The 21,278-nt window shown below is 39.5% G+C and overlaps 1 protein-coding gene across 2 annotated transcripts in view; it reads right to left on the bottom strand.

Annotated features, from left to right (window-relative positions):
• The window catches only part of LOC308691702 (uncharacterized protein), a 228,083-nt gene that overhangs the window by 20,397 nt on the left and 186,408 nt on the right, over positions 1 to 21,278 (bottom strand). For both annotated transcript variants that reach the window (XM_081367199.1, XM_081367198.1), the window contains exons 29-30: positions 4,774 to 4,929; positions 4,405 to 4,590 (exon numbers count right to left, since the gene is read on the bottom strand). In XM_081367199.1, the coding sequence (XP_081223325.1) occupies positions 4,405 to 4,590; positions 4,774 to 4,929 (342 nt within the window). The remainder of the gene's footprint in view (positions 1 to 4,404; positions 4,591 to 4,773; positions 4,930 to 21,278) is intronic.

Below are 21,278 nucleotides of genomic sequence, written 5' to 3'. Positions count from 1 at the left end.
AACGCAGTGCTGAAGTGCCAACTAGTCTCTCCCTATGGAGGATCCTTTTACCACTCTACAGATAAAGCGTTGTCGGAAAATTCGTTTCGCGTACCTACCCCGAAGTGACAAAATAAAATAAAAGTCTGTACCAAATTTATAAGGAAAGACCAGTACTTTGTTTAGGCTTGGTCTGTAGGGAATTCCAAACCTGCGCACATATATTCAAACACACATAACTATAGAACCAATTCTTAATGTGCATGTGAACGTTATAACAGGTTCGCGTTTAAAGTTTGTGTAGAGAAAATGGTGTCGTCTTAGCGGCCCCTAATTTAATAACAAATGATCGTTGTGACGGAAGCGAATTAATCAAAACTAATTTTAGCTGGAAAATAACTTTATTAAAGAACCACTATAAAGCCAAACAATCTCTGTTATCCTAAATTATACGTTTGTCTCTGTAAAGCTGCTTTGAAACAATCTATATTGTTAAAAGCGCTATATAAATGAGGATAAAGAAAGTAAAGAAAAAGTCTGCGAGCAAACTCTAGCAAGTAGCCTCGTTTTATCATGTTCAACACCCATACTGATATACCTGGGATGGCCTGCCAGGCCTTGGCCCTAATAGCTAGGGGTTGAATGAAAACTGGGGATGGGCCGCTCTGTGACAGGGACCTGGCCGCCCAGCCGTCTTGTAATGCTGTGTGAACAGCGCTTATGTGCAGGGGCGCGTGCATTACAGCGGGCACACCTTTTATCACATCTCCAGTGCGAGCTGGAGGGAGAACTGAAACTGTGGGAACAGTTTTCATGTGTAGGGGTGAATACTTCATAGTGGGCACACAACCTACATTTATTACCCTTCCAGTGTGAGCTGGAGGAGAGTTTGATACTGTGGGAATAGTGCTTGTGTGCAGTGGTGTGTACTGTATAGTGGACACATGACCTGCATTTATTGCATCCCCAGCGTGAGCTGGAGGAGAGATTAATACTGTGGGAACAGTGCTTGTATGTAGGGGTGCATACTTTATCGTGGGCATGTGACCTACATATGACACAGACAGAAAAGAGCTCTTTTCGTGCTTTTTTTGTGTCGCCGTAAAATGGCGTTTGTTTGGAGGTGTGCGTGTTTTATAACAGACCCATTTACTGCAACATCGGTATTTCCACCCGCCTGAAAAAAGGGGACTGGGAAATGTGTGAGATGCTTTTTGGAGAGTGATCCAGCCTCGGCGGGACTCAAACTCTCTCTCTTTCTTCCTAAGGCTAAGAAGGCTTACGAGGCTCGGGGTCCAACACAATCTTGAGTCGGGGTCCCCGCCTCTCAGGGAACTGCTGGCTCTGGGCTGGGAGACTGGAGGCGCTGATTTTACCTGCTGAGGAGGTAGCACCTTCTTCTGGCGGCTCGAAGCAGAGCTGGAGCATTTTGGGAGAAAGTGACGCATAGCTTGTGACGCTTTCTGAGCCTCAGTGTATCGCTCAGCGAACCCTTTAGACCAGAGATGGAGATAGGGGAGTCCAGAAAAGCTGCCCTATCTGCGTCCTTCATATCAGTCAAATTAAGCCATAGGTGCTGCTCAAGCACCGTCAAGCTGGCCATGCTTCGTCCAATTTTCTGGGCTTTCGACTTTGTGGCTCGCAGGCCAGGTCTGTGGCGCTGCACAGATCCCTGAAAGCTTCCAGTTCAGGTTCCAAAGAGCGTAGAAGTTTGGCCTGAAAAGCCTGGAGGACAGCAATGTTGTAAAGCTCCGAAGCAGCTTGGCCAGTGGCGGCGTATGCACAGACAGCGATAGCTGAAGTAGCGTGGCAAGGCTTGGATGGATGCGATGCTTTAGCTTTCCATCCAGTAGCGGTGGGCGGGCAAAGGTGTGCGGCCACCGCTTCCTCGAGGGGAGGAATCGCCTCATAGTCTTTCTCCAGAGCGCCGTCTACGGTAGAGAGTGTCGAGGAGAAGGAAGGCTTTAAGCGAGCTGAGTGTAGCGCCTTCCTCGATTTCGTCAGCTCGTCGTGCACTTCTGGGAAGAAGGGGGCGGGTCTCTGCTGAGGGGCCTGCCGGATGATAAAGTACATTCAAACGCGATCGCGCAGCAAAATATAATACATTCAAACGCGATCGCTATCCAAAATATGATACATTCAAACGCGATCGCACTCAAATATAAAACATTATGGTTACCATATACATATCTACGTTTGAGCAGATATCCACAAACACAGCAACAGTAAACACGGGTATAAATATTATAATATTCCCCATATATCTAGCAACAGTTCAACTGCAACGTGACATTTATGCAACAATAACAAACTAATATGTAAGAATTTCATACCTTAGGCTACATCTTTCTTGTCTTCAAATCGCGTTCTTCTTCTTCTGAGGTAGCCTAAATCCAATGTAAGCTCAGGCACGTCTTTCAAACTCGACGAAAAGTGAAGTGAAGTGTTTTGTTGTTGAGGTAATGAGCGAGTCCGCGTTCCATGAGGAGATTTGCATGTGAATATCTTTTGCGCGAGTGGGCGTGGCCAAATTAACTGTAATGAGCAAGCGTTTGAGAAGCTGGACATCTTGTTGGTTTTATACAAATTACTTAAACAGAGAATATTTGTTTTCGTTTTGAATCCGATCATTTAAAAGTACACACTTAAATGTTTATAAAGTTATATGGCTCATAAATGTGTGACAAGTATTCGCTGAGTTTTGTTTCAGTTTATAGACGTGCTCAAGAAAAAAAAGTTCACCGTGACGGAGAGGCAGAACGCACACCCTGTTTATTTTCTTTATTTTACAAAAGCACAATGTTTTGATTTGATTGTAAGTGGACACATACAAAAGGAGAAATATCACAGATTCTTGTTTTATACTTTGAATTGTTAGCATGGTAAACAGCTGTTAAGCCAGGAAAGGGTATGTGCTAGAACAAGTCTGCTAAATATATAATCACATAAGTATTAGACCCAGGCAATATATCAAATATTAACAATATTCATGGTGATTCAGCTGGCCATATAAAATATGACAACACTGTGAATATTGCAATTATTTTAAAGCTTTTCATTTTGAACAATAAGTTCCATGTCATGTGGCTTTGTTTGTTGTTTGTTTGGCTCACTACTTTCTGTCACAAAGCCAAACTGCATTGTAACTGTATTTTTTATTTACGTATTTTTTATATCCATAACACGAGTTCACACTTACAAATAAGTCAGATAGAATAAATGTGTATTTGGCGTGCTGTCCGAGGAGAGGGCTCCGGGCTCAGAGTAACCCAGGAACCCAGAGTACTCCCCCCGTATTCCTGGCTGTGAAAGAACAAGCCAAGAGTGAGGAGTCGGGGTGGTGGAGGGATGCTGGAAACTGTCAAGGAATGTTAGGTGAGTTGACAGAGTGAATATATATATGCTTCCTCTCATGCTGATAGGGTAGACATGGTAATTGTTTGATGACCAGTTGATTGATTGATTATTTGAACGTGCTCCTCGCGAACTTTGTTTATAAAACATAATTTATTTTTATTATTTATTTTTAAATTATGCTTTTGTGTTTTGATATACTATTCGGTTGATTCATTTATTTAGTTTGTAGGGATGCAACGATTCTTTATATTTGAAAGCTGATAACCGATATATAGGCCGATAAATCTAAATTTTGCCTGATTGCAAAAACAAAAGTCTCACAATTAAAAGCCATGTCCTAAGCACAAAATTATATATTATATCTATAATTTCCTGTAGCCAATATGACAGACTTGCGTTTCACATGTTGCACTCCAATCATTTTTCAAGCCATTCAAAACCATAATGGCGAACAGTGTGCATCTGAAGTGTCTCAGCCGAAGAAAATAATCTTTATTTATCGGCTGTAATATATCGACCAAATTTTCTAATCAGGCCAATAATTATAACAATAACAATATTTTACTGCTATATTATATGTAATTGGTAGAGATTTTGTTGATTGGGGTAATAATATTTAGGAATTTCAATTTGAACTAGATTTACTGTACTTTATACTTTTCAGTAAATGATTCCAGAGAAAATACATAAACATTGAGAAAAAGAACATCATCAAAGGATGGAAAGATGGACTCTTATTATTTTGTTAGTCAGAAAGGAACCTGAACTAGTTCCTTTGCTTTGCCAGTTTGGATGAAGCATATGTAGCATGATTAGTTCCAGATTTAGCAAGAGAATTCAGCCTGCCTTAGCTATGCTAATATTGTTTCTTTTGTCTAAATGAAACACAATATATCAGCTTTATGTAGACAGGCATCAGTATAATTAGAGCTACAGTCAAAAAAAGCTATTTACTGGATCACAGGTTGGTCATGTGAGGTAATGACATCACCAGTATGAGGTAATATATAGTGAGCATTTAGATATAGACTGCGTCCAAAACCAAATGCAGCAGATATTTTGGATTACCTGGCATACAGATGCAATGGAAGCCTCCAATTTGATCCAAACAGGTAGCATCATTCTGGCATGGGTTGGACATGCACTCGTTTATCTCCAGTTCACATTGAGCACCCACATATCCCTGCAGACATTTACACTGGAAGGAACCTTTTGTGTTTATACACTTTCCAGCATGTGCACAAGGGTTTGCACCTAAAAAAGAGACACAAAACGCCTTTACAATTTCTTTTTGGAAATCCATCATTCGATCACTAATACATTCAGATTGGCAGGGTGTTTTAAGTAGTTGCTAGGGTGTTCTGGGTGGTTGCTGTGTTGTTCAAGTGTTCATTTTATTCAGATGTTTTTTTTTTTTTTAAAGAATCCATTACTCACCCAGTGAGCATTCGTCAACGTCTTGGTCACAGGCTGGGCCAACATAACCCAGAGGACAGGTACAGATGGCCTTGCCGTTGAATGGGTTGGTGTCACAGTTTGAGCCTTTCTGACATGGGTTACTAATGCAAGCATCATGCAGGTGACACAGCGAACCTAAGACATTGATACACACATTAAAAATTAGCTTGTACAGAAATTTATGACAATAAAAATGAGTGAATGTCTCCCATTTAAACAGCATGGCAGGTTTTAAAGACCTCATGAAATCAAAACAAATGTTGGTTGCACTTTATTTTAAGGTGTCCGTGTGTCACGGTTTGGGTTTTGTTTTTTTGTTCCTGGTTCTTGTCATGTGATTCCGTTTGTCATGTGATCCTGCCATGTGTCTTGTCATTGGTTAATCGTCTGATTATTGTTCACAGGTGTCCCTTGTCTTGTCGTTAGTCTTGTGTATTTAAGCCCTCATGTTTGCCCTGTGTCTGGGTCTAGTATTGTATGTTTCTAGTGTTGACTATTTCCTGCCGTTGTTCTTGTCTCATGCCTTGCCATGCCTTTGTTTTCTGTTTGTTTATGTTTTGAAAAGTAAAGTTTGCGTTTGGGTCCTCACCAGCTTGCCTCCAGTGGTTTGATTACCACACCGTGTTACAGTGTAATTATACATTTAAGTACTAAATAATAATTATTTAACTACATGTACTGACTACTGTCAGGTTTCGTACAAACGAAGCAGGCAAGATGGTAAGTTTGATATTTTAATAGCAGAATGGATCGGACACAGCGTGAAAGGTGAGTAAACAGGAAGTAGAAAATTGGATGAAGCTTAACTGAATAATAACAAAGTCTCTCTTTCTCTTGCAGATGCAGATGATGAAGATTCTCTGAAGATGGACTGAAGACAGGCTGAAGAAGATCAGGATCGACAGTAAGTATGCAGGTAGGTTAAGTAGAGAGTCTGTGTGTCATCAATAGACGTGTATTGACGAGACCAGACAAAGAGTGAGTGACTGAGTGCTGAATATAAAGGTGAGCTGGTGATGGGATCCAGGTGACGGTGATTACTACTTAGAGAGTGAGTGCAGGTGTGCGCCAAGGAGGATTCTGGGGAGTGTAGTGCAGAGACAGATGAGGAAGACAGACGGTGGATGTGACATTACTCCCCCCTCCCGCAAGGCGCGACCCGCGCCGAAGGTGGCAGAACACGGGAGGGGGGGTGGGCATCCTGGAGTCCGTGATGGGGAGGTGGACCGGGTGTAGATGGACGGACTCCAGGATTGTCCAGACGGCCATGGCGGAGCAGACTGGTCAGGGGGCCATGGTGGAGTAGGAGACCACCCCTCGGGCGGTCCTGGCAGAGACAACCCCTCGGGTGGCCATGGTGGAGACTTCCCTTCGGGCGGCCATGGCGGAAACTTCCTTTCGGGCGGCCATGGTGAAGCAGGCTGAGGAGGTGGCCATGGTGAAGCAGGCTGAGGAGGTGGCCATGGTGAAGCAGGCTGAGGAGGTGGCCATGGTGAAGCAGGCTGAGGAGGTGGCCATGGCGGAGAGGACCCTTCGTGTGGCCATGGCGGAAACTTCCCTTCGGGCGGCCATGGTGAAGCAGGCTGAGGAGGTGGCCATGGTGAAGCAGGCTCAGGAGGTGGCCATGGTGAAGCAGGCTGAGGAGGTGGCCATGGCGGAGAGGACCCTTCGTGTGGCCATGGCGGAGAGGACCCTTCGGGTGGCCTAGGTGGAGAGGACCCTACGGGTGGCCATGGCGGAGAGGACCCTTCGGGTGGCCTTGGTGGAGAGGACCCTTCGGGTGGCCATGGCAGAGAGGACTTATAGCCCCCCCCCGAAAATTTCCTTGGGGAAATTATCAGGCTTTGACACAGGGCTGGATGAGGCAGGGGGCGAAAGCGGCTCTGGGCTGGACAGGACCAGTGACAAAGGCGGCTCTGGGCTGGACAGGACCAGCGGCGAAGAGGGCTCGGAGCTGGACAGGACCAGCTGTGAAGAGGGCTCTGAGCTGGACAGGACCAGCGGCGAAGAGGGCTCTGAGCTGGACAGGACCAGCGATGAAGAGGGCGTTGAGCTGGACAGGACCAGCGGCGAAGAGGGCTCTGAGATGGACAGGACCAGCGATGAAGGGGGCGTTGAGCTGGACAGGACCAGCGATGAAGAGGACTTTGAGCTGGACAGGATCAGCGATGAAGAGGGCTTTGAGCTGGGTGGAACCAGCGGCGAAGAGGGCTCTGAGCTGGACAGGACCAGCGATGAAGAGGGCATTGAGCTGGATGGGACCAGCGATGAAGAGGGCATTGAGCTGGATGGGACCAGCGATGAAGAGGGCTTTGAGCTGGGCGGGACCAGCGGCGAAGAAGGCTCTGAGCTGGACAGGACCAGCGGCGAAGAGGGCTTTGAACTGGGCAGGACCAGCTGTGAAGAGGGCTTTGAGCTGGACGGAACCAGCGGTGAAGGCTCTGTGCTGGACGGGCTCTTCGTGCTGTTGCTGTGAGCAGTCTCAGCGGGGCAGTCGCTGTGAACAGTCTCGGCTGGGCAGACCCTTGCTGGCTCTGGCTCGACTGGGCAGACGCTTGCAGGCTCTGGTTCGACTGGGCAGACGCTTGCAGACTCTGGTTCAGCTGGACAGACGCTTGCAGACTCTGGTTCAGCTGGACAGACACTTGCAGACTCTGGTTCAGCTGGACAGACACTTGAAGGCTCGATATGGTTCTGGATGAGGATGGGTGAGGAAGTGAAGATGACTGGTAGCTGTGGTTCTGGTGGGCAGGCGATGGCTGGACGAAACTCTGGAGGAGCTGACATCTTGGCAGATCGCACTGACATCAGCGGAGGATCTGCCAGGCTCGATAGCAGTCTGTGATAAACCGATCTGGTGGCAGGCCTGATGTGAAGAGACCCAGACCTGGCAGGCATGACGTAAAGTGGTTCCTCGTCCACAACACCCACCGTGAATGATGAACCACCTAACAACAAGGCATAGTCAAGGTATTGGGCCAGGGAACAGTGGACCTTTCCCCCAGGAAGCTTGGAACGAACAGGTTAATTTAGTCCCATTCGAAAACAGTCCTTAAGGGCCACGTCATTAAAATGATGACCTGATGAGAGAGTTCATAGAAGTCCTGGACATAATCATCCAGGGGGCGATTCCCCTGGTGTAAACACAGGAGGGCCACTGCTGGATCCATGTTCATCGGTTATTTTGGGTCTGGTCTTCTGTCAGGTTTCGTACAAACGAAGCAGGCAAGATGGTAAGTTTGATATTTTAATAGCAGAATGGATCGGACACAGCGTGAAAGGTGAGTAAACAGGAAGTAGATAATTGGATGAAGCTTAACTGAATGATAACAAAGTCTCTTTCTCTTGCAGATGCAGATGATGAAGATTCTCTGAAGATGGACTGAAGACAGGCTGAAGAAGATCGGGATCGACGGTAAGTATGCAGGTAGGTTAACCCTCTGAGGTCGGCAAACGCGCCCCCGCGTTTTGCTGGATTTTCTTCACATTGTAGAACTATAAACTTAAATTACTCCGTCATTTATGGTCATACAGAAAGAAGAAATATAAAAAAAAAATCTGTGATATTTCTACTTTTGTATGTGTCCACTTACAATCAAATCAAAACATTGTGCTTTTGTAAAATAAAGAAAATAAACAGGGTGTGCGTTCTGCCTCTCCGTCGCGGTGAACTTTTTTCTTGAGCACGTCTATAAACTGAAACAAAACTCAGCGAATACTTGTCACACATTTATGAGCCATATACCTTTATAAACATTTAAGTGTATACTTTTAAATGATCGGATTCAAACTGAAAACAAATATTCTCTGTTTAAGTAGGCTAATTTGTATAAAACCAACAAGATGTCCAGCTTCTCAAACGCTTCCTAATTATTTTTAATTTGAACACACCCACTCGCCCAAAAGATATTCACATGCAAATCTCCACATGGAACGCGAACGTGCTCATTACTATGAGGCGCCACGTAGGATTTAAATCAAACTTCGCTTATCAATACATACATAACACAGGTGCATATACACCTATACATTACTCGCATATACATGTATACTATTGGATGTTCAAAATACATATATGAAATACACGTGCACACTAATATGAAATCCATACCAATACATATAATGTTAGTCATGAATGCATATACACTTGTGAATAACTTGCATATACATATAAACTTGACGCACGCATACACCTATAAACACTCGCACATACATATAAACTTCCATGCATATACACCTATAAACACTCGCACATACATATAAACTTCCATGCATATACACCTATAAACACTCGCACATACATATAAACTTCCATGCATACACACCTATAAACACTCGCACATACATATAAACTTCCATGCATATACACCTATAAACACTCGCACATACATATAAACTTCCATGCATATACACCTATAAACACTCGCACATACATATAAACTTCCATGCATACACACCTATAAACACTCGCACATACATATAAACTCGATGCGCGCATACACATCCATAAAACACTCGCGCATACATACGTGGATGCATGCTTTAGTTGTGTATGTATATGCGAGTGATTTCATATGGATGTGCGTGAACTTTTCAGTGCAACCGGAAGGCATTTCAGTGTAACCGGAAGGCATTTCAGTGTAAACGGAAGGCATTTCAGTGTAAAAGGAAGTCATTTGTGCGTACACGGAAGTAACCATTTACCGCATTTGCAATCATGGAGAGGGATCGTGCTACAACTGAAGCAATTAGCATTTTGCGAAATGTGCTTGCTTCGCCCACTATTATAAGATCAATTGCTAATTCAGTTGAATCGAATGTGTCGCCTTCTGCTCAACTGCAGTCAGAAACAGAATCTGAATTGCGCACTTTGTTTCGGCCATCGGCGCCTGCTATACAAAGCATCAATAACAGGCCAACAACATCATCTGCCGGCGAAGTTCACGGACCACGATATCACACTCGCCAGCAGTATGGGAATTGGCAGTCTCGATCTAGAAAAAGGTAAGAAAAAATAAATCCGCTCTGGCACAACAGAACGGGTCGGGTCGGGTCGGGGTCATAGCTTCCAGACGCTATGCAAATTACAAGCGTTATACTTTATTCTCAAATTGTTAATGTTAACAACATTGCGTGACTATGAGTATAGTGTGTATTATCGTGTAGATTTCAATTTCTGTACAGTCTAATATCTAATTGTCATACCATTCGATTTGCATATAAAAAAAATATTTTAACTTAAAAAGCAAACTATGCTCCCTTCGAACTGGTTTTCTTTCATATACAAATCTTGTGTAATCCCAGGCTATCTGTAATCAGAAGCACATTTAAAACTGCAATATAATTTCATTCACACGTAACACATAGGCTAATCCTTTCTGGATTACAATCCGACATCAAAATGATAAATTTAATTATTCTAGCTGCTGTAAGAAAAGGCTATATCTGCCACCTGCAGGATCCTCACATGCCATAGCCTACTACCCGGGAAAACTTCTTCATATCTGGGTCAATGACGTATAAGGATTTTCAACAGGCCAATTTTAAAATACGAAAATTAACAATATATATTGCAATTGTTCAATCATTAAGAATGTTGTGTACATAAAAATTCAAATAAAAAAAATAAATTAAGTGATTTTAGTGTTTTTTCATCTAGATGAATTGTCCATAGGCTTAAAAAATGTCATGTGGGGCGACCATGATTTATCTTAAAATTTATTAATTTCCTTAACATAAATGTATTTTTTTTACATGTTCTCAGTAATTAAAGTGTTTAAAAACAGAGTATTTTAATTTCTTTTGAGTTTTTGTATATAATGATCTCATATTTTTGTTCTGCAATTTCAGTCGCCTTCTAAAATGCAGTTAACAGACTTATTTTTCCTGTAAATCGCATAAAACTGATAGAAATGTTTTAAAAATATAATTTACTAAAGCATACTGTATCAGTGATTCATATTTCAGCCACAGAAATAAGATATTTTATTTTAAATTTAATACAGTTATAGCTTTTATTGGTCGCACCACATGATAAGTGGTCGCTCCAAATGACACAAAAACCTTATATAGTTAAAAATCTATTTAAAGAGATCAATGAACAATACATTTTATACAATTTTTTTTTATTTAAACCAGATTTTATACAAATTTCACAGAATTTTCCTGAACATAAACATTTTATAAACTCACTTTTATAAAAAAAAAAAATCACTTCACAAACAGAAGTGCACCATTTAATTTAACTTGACTTAGACTTTCTTTCTAACAAATAATAATGTTATAGATATAAATTATTTCATAAAAGTATTGTATACAGGTAACATTTGGGGTCAATTGTTTTTTTTTTAAGTAATTAATACTTTATTAATCAAGGACACATTCAGTGTCACATTCAGGAGCAGGCTATAATGTTACGAAATATTCTATTTCAAATAAATGCTGTTCTTTTGAACTTTATATTCATCAAATAATCCTGACATGTATGAAAAATGTATCAGTTTCCAAAAAAAATATGAACATTGATAATAATTAGAAATGTTTCTTGAGCAGCAAATCATTAGTGACCCTGGATCACAAAACCAGTCACAAGTCGCACAGGGTATTTGTGGCAATAGCCAACAATACATTGTATGGGTCAAAATTATCGATTTTTCTTTTATTCCAAAAAATCATTAGGATATTAAATAAAGATCATGTTTTATATTTTGTAAATGTCCTACCATAAACTTATAAACATTAATTTTTGTGAGTGAATATAGCAATATTGCAAACATAAATGAACAACTTTAATGGCGATTTTCTCAAAGTTTCGATTTTGTAGTACCCTCAGATTCCAGATTTTCAGTTGTATCGGCCAAATATTGTTCTATCTTAACAAATCATAAATCAATGGAAAGCTTATTTATTCAGCTTTCATATGATGTATAAATCTCAATGTCAAAAAATTTACCCATGTGACATTGACCCATTGAGTGGTTTTGTGGTCTAGGGTTACATATTAGAATTATTTCTGAAGGATCATGTGACACTGAAAACTGGAGTAACAATGCTGAAAATTCAGCTTTGATCATAGGAATAAATTACAGTTTACTATATATTCACATAGAAAACAGATATTTTAAACTGTAATAATATTTCACTCTTCTCCTATCAAGGTACTCTGCTCTTGCTGCAGGGTTAGAATTTTTTCGCTTGGCAGTGGCATCTGGTAAAATAGACTAAAATAGTTTTAAATAAATAAATAGGCAATAATAAATACACTACTAATAAATGCATTATTACTAAACTGAAATTACATGCTCTAATTTTTTTTTTTTTGCATTTTTCTCATATTGTACAAAGAGTAAACACAAACTCTCTGAAATCTATAAAAAAGATCCCAAATTGCATAAAAATCTATTCCAAATGATACTAAAGTAAAGTACTTTTTTTATATAAACCGTCAATTAAATATAAAAGCATAAAACTGCCAATCTAGGACATATATCTATCATGGAAAACAGTCTGCAGTGGTCGCACCACATGATATTTGGTCGCACCACATGACATTTTCACATTCAGTCATAATTTACAGGCACAGAATTGGCCACCTAAACAAAACAAGCTAGCTTGCCAAAAAAGGTCACAATGAAATTTATAATAAAAATATATATTTGTAGAAATAACTTTAATATTATTCTTTTTTTGAGGTCATACCACATGACATCCAAATGTGGCAACTACATACCAACCATTGCAAAGGTTTTTTTTTTTTTTTCAATTTGAGAGAATTACAAACCTGCTTGCTGCTTCCAAGGGTCCTTGGTAAATTGGTTTATGATGTAACTTCCTGTGTTTGAATAGTTTTCAACATTAAAGTCCCAAAATGGTAGTTCCTTGATGGTCGCACCACATGATATTTCATAAAATGGACATCATCGGACAAAGTTTGTTTGTATATTATGATGGAAATATAAATACAAATGCTTAGAATTTTTTAAAAGGATTACAAAACATTTTGGAAATCATGCCAAATAGTGCAGAAAATTAATTTGAATAAATTCAGAGTAATTTCAAAGATGTTTTCAAAACAGAAGTTATGGCCGGACGGTCGCACCACATGATGTTTTGACACTTTAAATAACAAAAAAAATAACAAATAAGTAAAGGTTTTTTAAAAGTTAAAGTGAGTACATACATGGGAGAGGTACTATAAATATACAGTATCTTTTTAGGCATTTAAACCCATTTTTGCCTGAAAAAATGCAATCGGACAGAAAATGTAGGCGTCACGTCATTGACCCATCTACAGACGTGACATAATGACGCAGTGCCATGCTGGAATCTACCGTGAAAACCTACCCTTACCACTCAAATTTGAAAACATTATTGCAAGATATTGAATCGGTCTAAAGTAAGGCAATATAGTTTTGAACACTGGCTGGTTATGTACTTTTCCAAATATTGGTTTCAGATCATTTTTAACCCAAAACAGTTATGGACTGCAGCTTTAACTAATGGTGTCAAGTAATTTGTGATAAATGCTGTTGAAGTTTGCTTTTTTAAGATGTGGTTGTTTTTACAGGCCCAGGACACAATACCATCGGACTTTTAATAAGGATGTTATACTGTTGACCTCTCCTGACGATAATGCTGTTGTAAAGCAAAAGAAAAAACAGCACTTGCATGAGATTGGACACGTATTAAATGCGTTTGAATTTGACAAAGCATGGGATAGTACAACGGTTTTAAGGAAAATCAAAGAAGGCTTCAAAGAAAAAGTGCCACTTGATGTAAGGTAAGATGTTTGTTTTTTTTGTTATTGTATATGTTTTACTGTGAGATGTATTATTTGATGGTGTATTAGTACCACTGGTTTTCATTGTGTGCAGTTTGGAAATACTTATGGGATGTGGCAACAAGCTCATTACACCTAAGTTAAGTGAAGGTCAGGAACTGGATGGCAGCTTGATTTTAAAGGTGTTCAAGTTGAAGGCCTTATACGTAAAACCCTCAAGACCACTACTCTTGGTAAGACTGGTGTATTTTTTTTTAATGAATTTTAATTATTATTATTTTTCTTAACCATATGGGCTTCCTTATAGGGTTTTGGTTTATTTTAGGCCATATACAGTTGTGTTCATAAGTTTACATATTCCTTGCAGAATGTGCAAAATGTTAATAATTAAAACAAAAATAGAGGGATCATGAAAATTGCATGTTTTTATTTTATTTAGTACTCTCACTGTTCACTAACAGATGTTTACATATACTCCACAAAACAAAATTATAACTGAATTTGTAAAAATGACCCTATTCAAAAGTTTACATAATCCTGTGTATCATTTCCTGGATGATCCACGACTGTTTTTATATTTCGCGATAGCTGTTCATGAGTCCCTTGTTGATCCTGAGCAGTTCAACTGCATGCTGTTCTTCAGAAAAATCCTCCAACTCGTTCACATTCTTTGGTTTTCCAGCATGTTCTGCATATTTGAACCCTTTCTAACAGTGGCTGTATGATTCTGAGATCCATATTTTAACACTGAGGACAATTGAGTGACTCATACATAACTATTACAAAAGGTGAAAACTTTTACTGATGCGCAAAAAGGCAACAAAATGCATTAAGAGATGGGGATGTAAACTTTTTAAAAAATGCACGATCAGGGTAAATTGTACTTGTATGTTTCCTAGAAGACAAAATAAATATTTATGTAGCTTCAGAAGTATGATTGTTAAATAAAATGAGAAGAATTTACAAATCATCATCCTGTTCAAAAATGGAGGATTTTTCTGAAGAACAGCATGCAGTTGAACTGCACAGGACCAACAAGGGACTTATGAACAACTATCACAAAATATAAAAACAGTCGTGGATCATCCAGGAAATGACACATAGGAGAATGTAAACGTTTGAATGGGGTCATTTTTTATAAATTCGGTTATTATGTTGTCTTGTGGAGTATATGTAAACATCTGTTATGTGAAATTGTTTATTTAGGCCAGTACTAAATAAAAAATAACATGCAATTTTCACGATCACTCTTATTTTATTTGAATTATTAACATTTTGCACATTCTGTCAGGGGTATGTAAACTTATGAGCACAACTGTAGTGTATAAATGTTATGCAATGTTAACTTGTTTTATACTTCATAATTTACTTTTAGTTTTCTGTTTTTTTTTTTAATTCATTTTCACATTTGCAGTCACTGTTGAAAACTCTTGTGAAGTGGCAACAATACTATAAACTATGCAAGATACATTGTTTAACTAGAGATCTCATCTGTGGTGTATTATTTTCCAAGGCTGAAACAGACAGCTCTGATGACAGCTGCTTTGAGGTTGACATGCCTGGCGAAAGGGTCTACCAGTCATCAGGTTCTGCTTCTGGAGAGAATATGACCATTGATTTGAATGACCAGTCTTCCACACAAAACTCAGTGAGTGCCTTCTTTGACATGGTTAAATTATTTTCTAGCACTTTTAGTCTTTGTCTAATGTACATTCCTTCATTTCCTCTTAGTTTTCAGTTCACAGCATTACTTTTCAGTCCTCCGCCAGTTCCATCGGTGCGTTGTCCTCCAACAGAGTTCAGTCCCCCACAAGAGCTCAATTCTCCACCAGTTCCATCGGTGCGCAGTCTTCCGACAGAGTTCAGTCCCCCACAAGAGCTCAATTCTCCACCAGTTCCATCGGTGCGCAGTCTTCCGACAGAGTTCAGTCCCCCACAAGAGCTCAATTCTCCACCAGTTCCATCGGTGCGTTGTCCTCCGACAGAGTTCAGTCCCCCACAAGAGCTCAATTCTCCACCAGTTCCATCGGTGCGCAGTCATCCACCAGAGTTCAGTCCCCCACAAGAGCTCAATTCTCCACCAGTTCCATCGGTGCGCAGTCCAATGACCAGTCCTTCAGATCTGCCTCCTGGGAGGGTGATTATGATACCTACCTTTCCCTTATTCGAGCAGCGTCTGAAGATGAGGAAGAGGATGAAGATCTTTGCTGTGCCATAATGGCAAGCATTGAGGACCAGACGTGAGTATTATTCAGTTATTCAGTCTAATTCTAATTTAAAATAAAAAAAATAATTTTCAAAATTTTGGACATGTAACAAACCATTACACTACAAAGTACACCATTTCCTTTAGGTGTATTTTCCTTTATTATTGATATTTCAGTTCAGTTGTGAAAGTATTCTCATTTATTTGAATTTTTTTTATACTGCTTACCATAAATGCTGGTTACACCTTGTTTACTGATTCATTCCGGTAGTTGCATTGCTACTAAACACAGGATTCAGTCATTGTAACTTCACTTAAAGGTGCCATATGTCATGTCTGGCAAAAAAAAATCAAGTCATACTCCACATTCCATACCAGATGGGGGCAGTATACCTCCAGAAAGTGAATTGGTCTATGCTCCGCCCCTACCTTCTTAGCTGCACATATACAAGTTAAAATAGGGACAACATCTATTTAGAGTGTTACGCTGCCCGCCTGAAGCTAATTTAGCAGCATATATCAAGTTTGATTTTCATTAGCAATACCACTTCTAGCTAAGTTATCATTAGTCACCAAAAAACATTCGGTCTCATTACACCTTGCAATGTTTTCCGTTACGTTTCGTGCGTCCAGGGTGTGTAAAGCAGAAGCAGCCTGGCCAGCGGCGGAGTATGCGCGATCCGTGAGTGCTGAAGACGTTCTGCACGGCTTTGATGGGTGCGCAGGAGGACACAAATGGGCGGCGACAGCTTCTTCCAGTGGCGGGAGCTTTTTCCTCAGCGCCGTCAACAGATAGAGCATTACTAAAACTGTATACACCGCCGCCGACTTGAGCTGCAAAGAAGCTCTGGCCGCCCTGTCAAGGACGCTTGTCAAAAAGTACGGGGAAACTTGACCGCTCTGAATATAGTGAGTGAGTGCGAGCGCGCGCGGCCGGGGCTCGCTCTCTCTCTCTGCTAGTTCTTAGAGGCAGAAGAGCGCGTGCGCGCTTAAAATGTCATATTTTGGTATGATCGTTCACCCGCCAGTGTGGCGGATAGCTTTTTGAGATTTTATTTGTGCTTCAGAGCGCGTTTTTTTCCCTGCAGCGGGTGGTCGTAGGGGTCTCTTGCCAAGGGCTTCAGCCATCCTTCCGCTCTCTTCCCTGAACTGAAATGTAGTAGTGGGCTGTACTTTCCACATCAGGTTCAAGTACGCCCACAAGCCGTGCAAGTTATTCGTGTATTGCATGTTTGGCTGGTGGTTATGTTGCCCGTATACCGCCTCCCATGGCCGAAACTGGTATTACGACACCTGTCGGGCCGTGGCTAGTAATGCTAATGCTAATTAAGGTTGATATCTCTGCAGCACTATAACTTGACATTTTTTTAATGACATCATCGCTCTTATTTCTTCTCATTCTTTTGATGTGTGTAGCTCATTTTTGGGATATTTTTACCTCAATTGTTACATATGGCACCTTTAACAATGTGTTGTTCTCTTCCAACACTACAAAATGTATATAATTGTAGAATTTTATATATATATACAAAAAAAAAAAACTTTTTAACTACAAATAGTTTTACCAGTCTATAGAAAAACATGACAACTCACTGAGGACCTGCAGAGTTTGCAACTATTTTCAATCAGTCTGATTCAGTAGTGATTGGAATACAAATTCCCTACTATGCAGCACTTTTGTGTATACATGATGTTTATATTATTTGATATATTTTTTAATTATACTGAAATTTAAATAATAAAACCTGTACTTCTTCAGAATCCCGCCTGCAGTGGAAACCCCCATCAAGGAAATATTGGAAGAACTTGCAACAAAAATAAACTCCAATCAAACCTGCAAGTTTAATATTAACCGTGCATCTGTGCTGGATGGTGCTGTACGGGGATTTACCAGACTCTCATACGATCCAAATAACAGAATGGTGATCAGGTTTTCTGATGATAAAGGGAAGTATGAAGAGGCTATTGATCTGGGTGGTCCAAGGCGTGAATTTTTACGGTTACTCCTTGTGGCACTAATGCAGTCATCAATGTTTGAGGGAAAAGAGAACAGTCTCAACTTGGCTCTTGATTCCCAAGGTAAACATTATATTTGTGCTGTTTGTTGTACAGATTTGAGAACTTTTATTCTACGTTGCATAATTGTGATTTTTAAGGATGTTTTAAGGCTGTTGTATTGACATGTTCTCTAATTTCATGTCAGCCATCAGGGAGGACAGGTATTTCATAGCAGGGAGAGCAGTAGCAGTCAGCCTTGTACATGGAGGACCTGCACCGGGTTGTTTCTCTAAGACCCTATTTGACAGTTTAGTTCAGGGGCCAGACATGTGCATACCTGTCTTGGATGACGTAGCTGACTGTGAGCTTTATAATAAAATCAAAAAGGTTTGCTTACAACTGCAGTATAAACGTTTCATTTACTTATGCACCATCATGCTTTCTCGGATTTACTCAAAAATGTGTTCCATTATAAAAGCCATAGCTTAGTATAACAATATTGTTTATAGAAAACTTTCTCTGAAATATTTCTAACTTAAATTTGAAATTCACATTCCATTTGCTCACATACAGATTTCTGAAGCCCCAACTCTTGAAGAGCTACAACACTCAACAGAGCCCATTATGGACTACCTTGCCAACACAGGTTGTCTTAGGCCATTAAGAAGCATCGCCGACAGGGACAGGCTGGTTGAAGACTTACTGATGTTTCAGGTGGTGAATCGTGTTCGTGGACCATTTGAAAGGTTTGTTAGGACTTCAGAAATATACACAGTCCATTTGATGAATATTTTGAATCAAACAAATGTATTTAAAATAAAATTAAATACAATTATAAAATTCAATACAATTATTTAATTTATTTCATAAAATGTATTAATGCTATGTTGTTATTTCAAATCTCTCTTTTAATTGTGAATCATACTAAATTCTCTTAATATAGGTTCAGGGATGGACTAAAAACTCTCGGCGTCCTTGCAAAAGTCCAACAACACCCAGAAGCTTTTAGATCTGTGCTTTGTCACCAGCCAAATCAGCTGACAGCAGACATAATGGATGACCTATTTGAAATACAGTGGTCAGAGAATGGGAGCAACAAACGAGCAAATGAGAACCGAGTAATTGCTTTTTGGAGGGATTACCTGCAGGATGTGGAAGGTAAACTTTGTAATAAGCACATTTCACTTTTGATAAGTTACAGACAATAATTAGTGGAACTGGAACATTTTTTTTGGCTTGCTGATAACATCTCATTCAAATATATTTGAAGTGCACACTGTAAACAATAATTTGTCAACTTTAAGTCAGCAGAGTAACAAATTATTTTAAGTTTACTTAAAAATGGAACTAAAAAAAAATAAAAATAAAGCCAGGGGGGTAACAAATTAATTTAAGTTGGAACAACATTTTTTTACAGCATCATAATTTAAATCAATTCATTGATTTGAAGCAGTAAATTATCATTTGTTCTGCAATATAAAGACAAATGTCAATATGAAGCTTTTTAGTGTAATGTGATTTTAAACGCATGTATTGTTGTATGTGACGCTATTGCTGCTAGTGGTCTGCTAACTCCATTGATACAATATCTATATGTATATACAGCTGTGCTCATATCTCTTCTAAAAGTGATATTTAAAAAAGACAGATTGTATGAATCACATTTTGTTTTATTTACCACTGACCTGTGTATTTCACAGAACACAAAAATAATACTTGAATTTACCAAAATAACCCAGTTCAAAGGTGTACAGACTCTTCATTCTAAATTTTGTGTTGTATGTTTTTGAGCTTTGTGATAGCTGTTCATGAGTGTCTTGTTTTATTAGCCATTAAACTGTCCACAGCACATTAAAAAAAATCCTTAAATTTCTCTGCTTTTCAAACATTATCTGCATTTGTGAGCATGTTCTAGCAGTGACTTATGTATGATGTAGGGATTTATGTTTTCACACTATGGATAGTTGAGAGATCAGTTACTGAAGTTTCAAATATTAAGTGTTGCAAATGTTAACAGGGACGCAACACAATTCAATACATTAAGAGCCAGGTCAATGACAAACATGAGTCATAACTATCACAAACATAAAAAGAGTTGATTGTCCAGGTAACATACAGTATTAAGAAAAGAGTGTATCTTAACTGTTTGGGGTGGTTTTATAAATTTGGCTATTATTATGTGCTATAAATTACATGTAAACATCTGTTATGTGAAATAGCTTGGTCAGGGCAGTACTACTAAATAGAAACTAAAATAAAAACATTTTGATCCTCCTTTTTTATATATTAACTTTTTGCAGATTTTTTAGGGGGTATCTGTGTCTTTTTTCCCCCCACCCAAATACACTGTGTAGTTGTTGATTTTTTCCTTTTTTTTTTTCTTTTTTTCTTTTTCTATTTACTCAGAGGAGGGGTCACAAAGGCTTGGAGCAATCTTAGCATTTGCTACAGGATCCGATCAGGTCCCACCAGTTGGATTTCATCCTCAGCCCTCTATTGCCTTTCACCATGACACAGAAACTCCACAAAGATTTCCAGTTGCAAATACATGCATCAACTGCCTTCGCCTGCCATTATATAGCACATATGGCGCTTTTAAAAGCAACATGGAATTTGCCATTAATAATACCCAAGGATTTGGCAAGGAGTAAGAGACACTTTTAAATGCTAAGATGTTTTAATGCTGAGCCAAAGTGTTCTTATTGAGGCATTTGTTTTAGTCTGACAAAACTTTATTAAATAATTTTCAGCAATGTTAGAATCAATCTTAGCAGTACTTGTTTAAACCTTAGCTATAGAATTTAACAGTTTTCAGCCGTTGCAGTTTTTGCTAGCATTTCCTTAATGCAACATTTGTCAACACTTGTTAAGGAGTTCTAATTCAGAACAATCACAATAAAGCACTTTTACTGTGTTCTAGCCTGTTGTCTTTCCAATAATTGTACAAGTGCCAAAAATAGATTAATTCCATGATTTCCATCGTTTTGTAATGGGTTAAATGCTTCCAGAATATGTTCCATGGTAGTGTCATTTGGCCGGTAAATGTTTTCAGGAACTATTATATTATTCCTGCTCTGTAGTTCAGGTGGTGGTCTGTTTTCATTGATGTCAAAATGTTCATCACTCTCTAACACACCAGATATAGCTGTGTTGTTGATTCCAATGTGAGTAACAATACCCATGTGCCATAACTGCAGAGGGGTTTGTCCTCTTTCAGTTGAGAGTCCATGGTTATTCCACATGTCCCTAAATTCCCTAACTGCCCTCTGGATCCGAGGTAAGAAAATAAAATGCAAACAATATATGTGAAGCTCACACAGAGAGTCTAGTATACCTTGGTCCTCCATGAAAGTAAACAAGTCCGAATAATAATATGAAACAACTCTGTTCAGTTCTGCCCATAAACGTTCGATCCGCTGATTATGCACACTGCGGCCCGTAATGACACTTCCTCTATTTAGTCCCCTTCTATTTAACATGTAGCGTGCAACCTCAATGTTT

This window comes from Scardinius erythrophthalmus (genome assembly GCF_964197995.2).
Source record: "Scardinius erythrophthalmus genome assembly, chromosome: 5".
NCBI lineage: Eukaryota > Metazoa > Chordata > Actinopteri > Cypriniformes > Leuciscidae > Scardinius > Scardinius erythrophthalmus.
The sequence above is the reverse complement of the archived record's forward strand: the minus strand, read 5'-3'. Positions and strand labels throughout refer to the sequence as shown.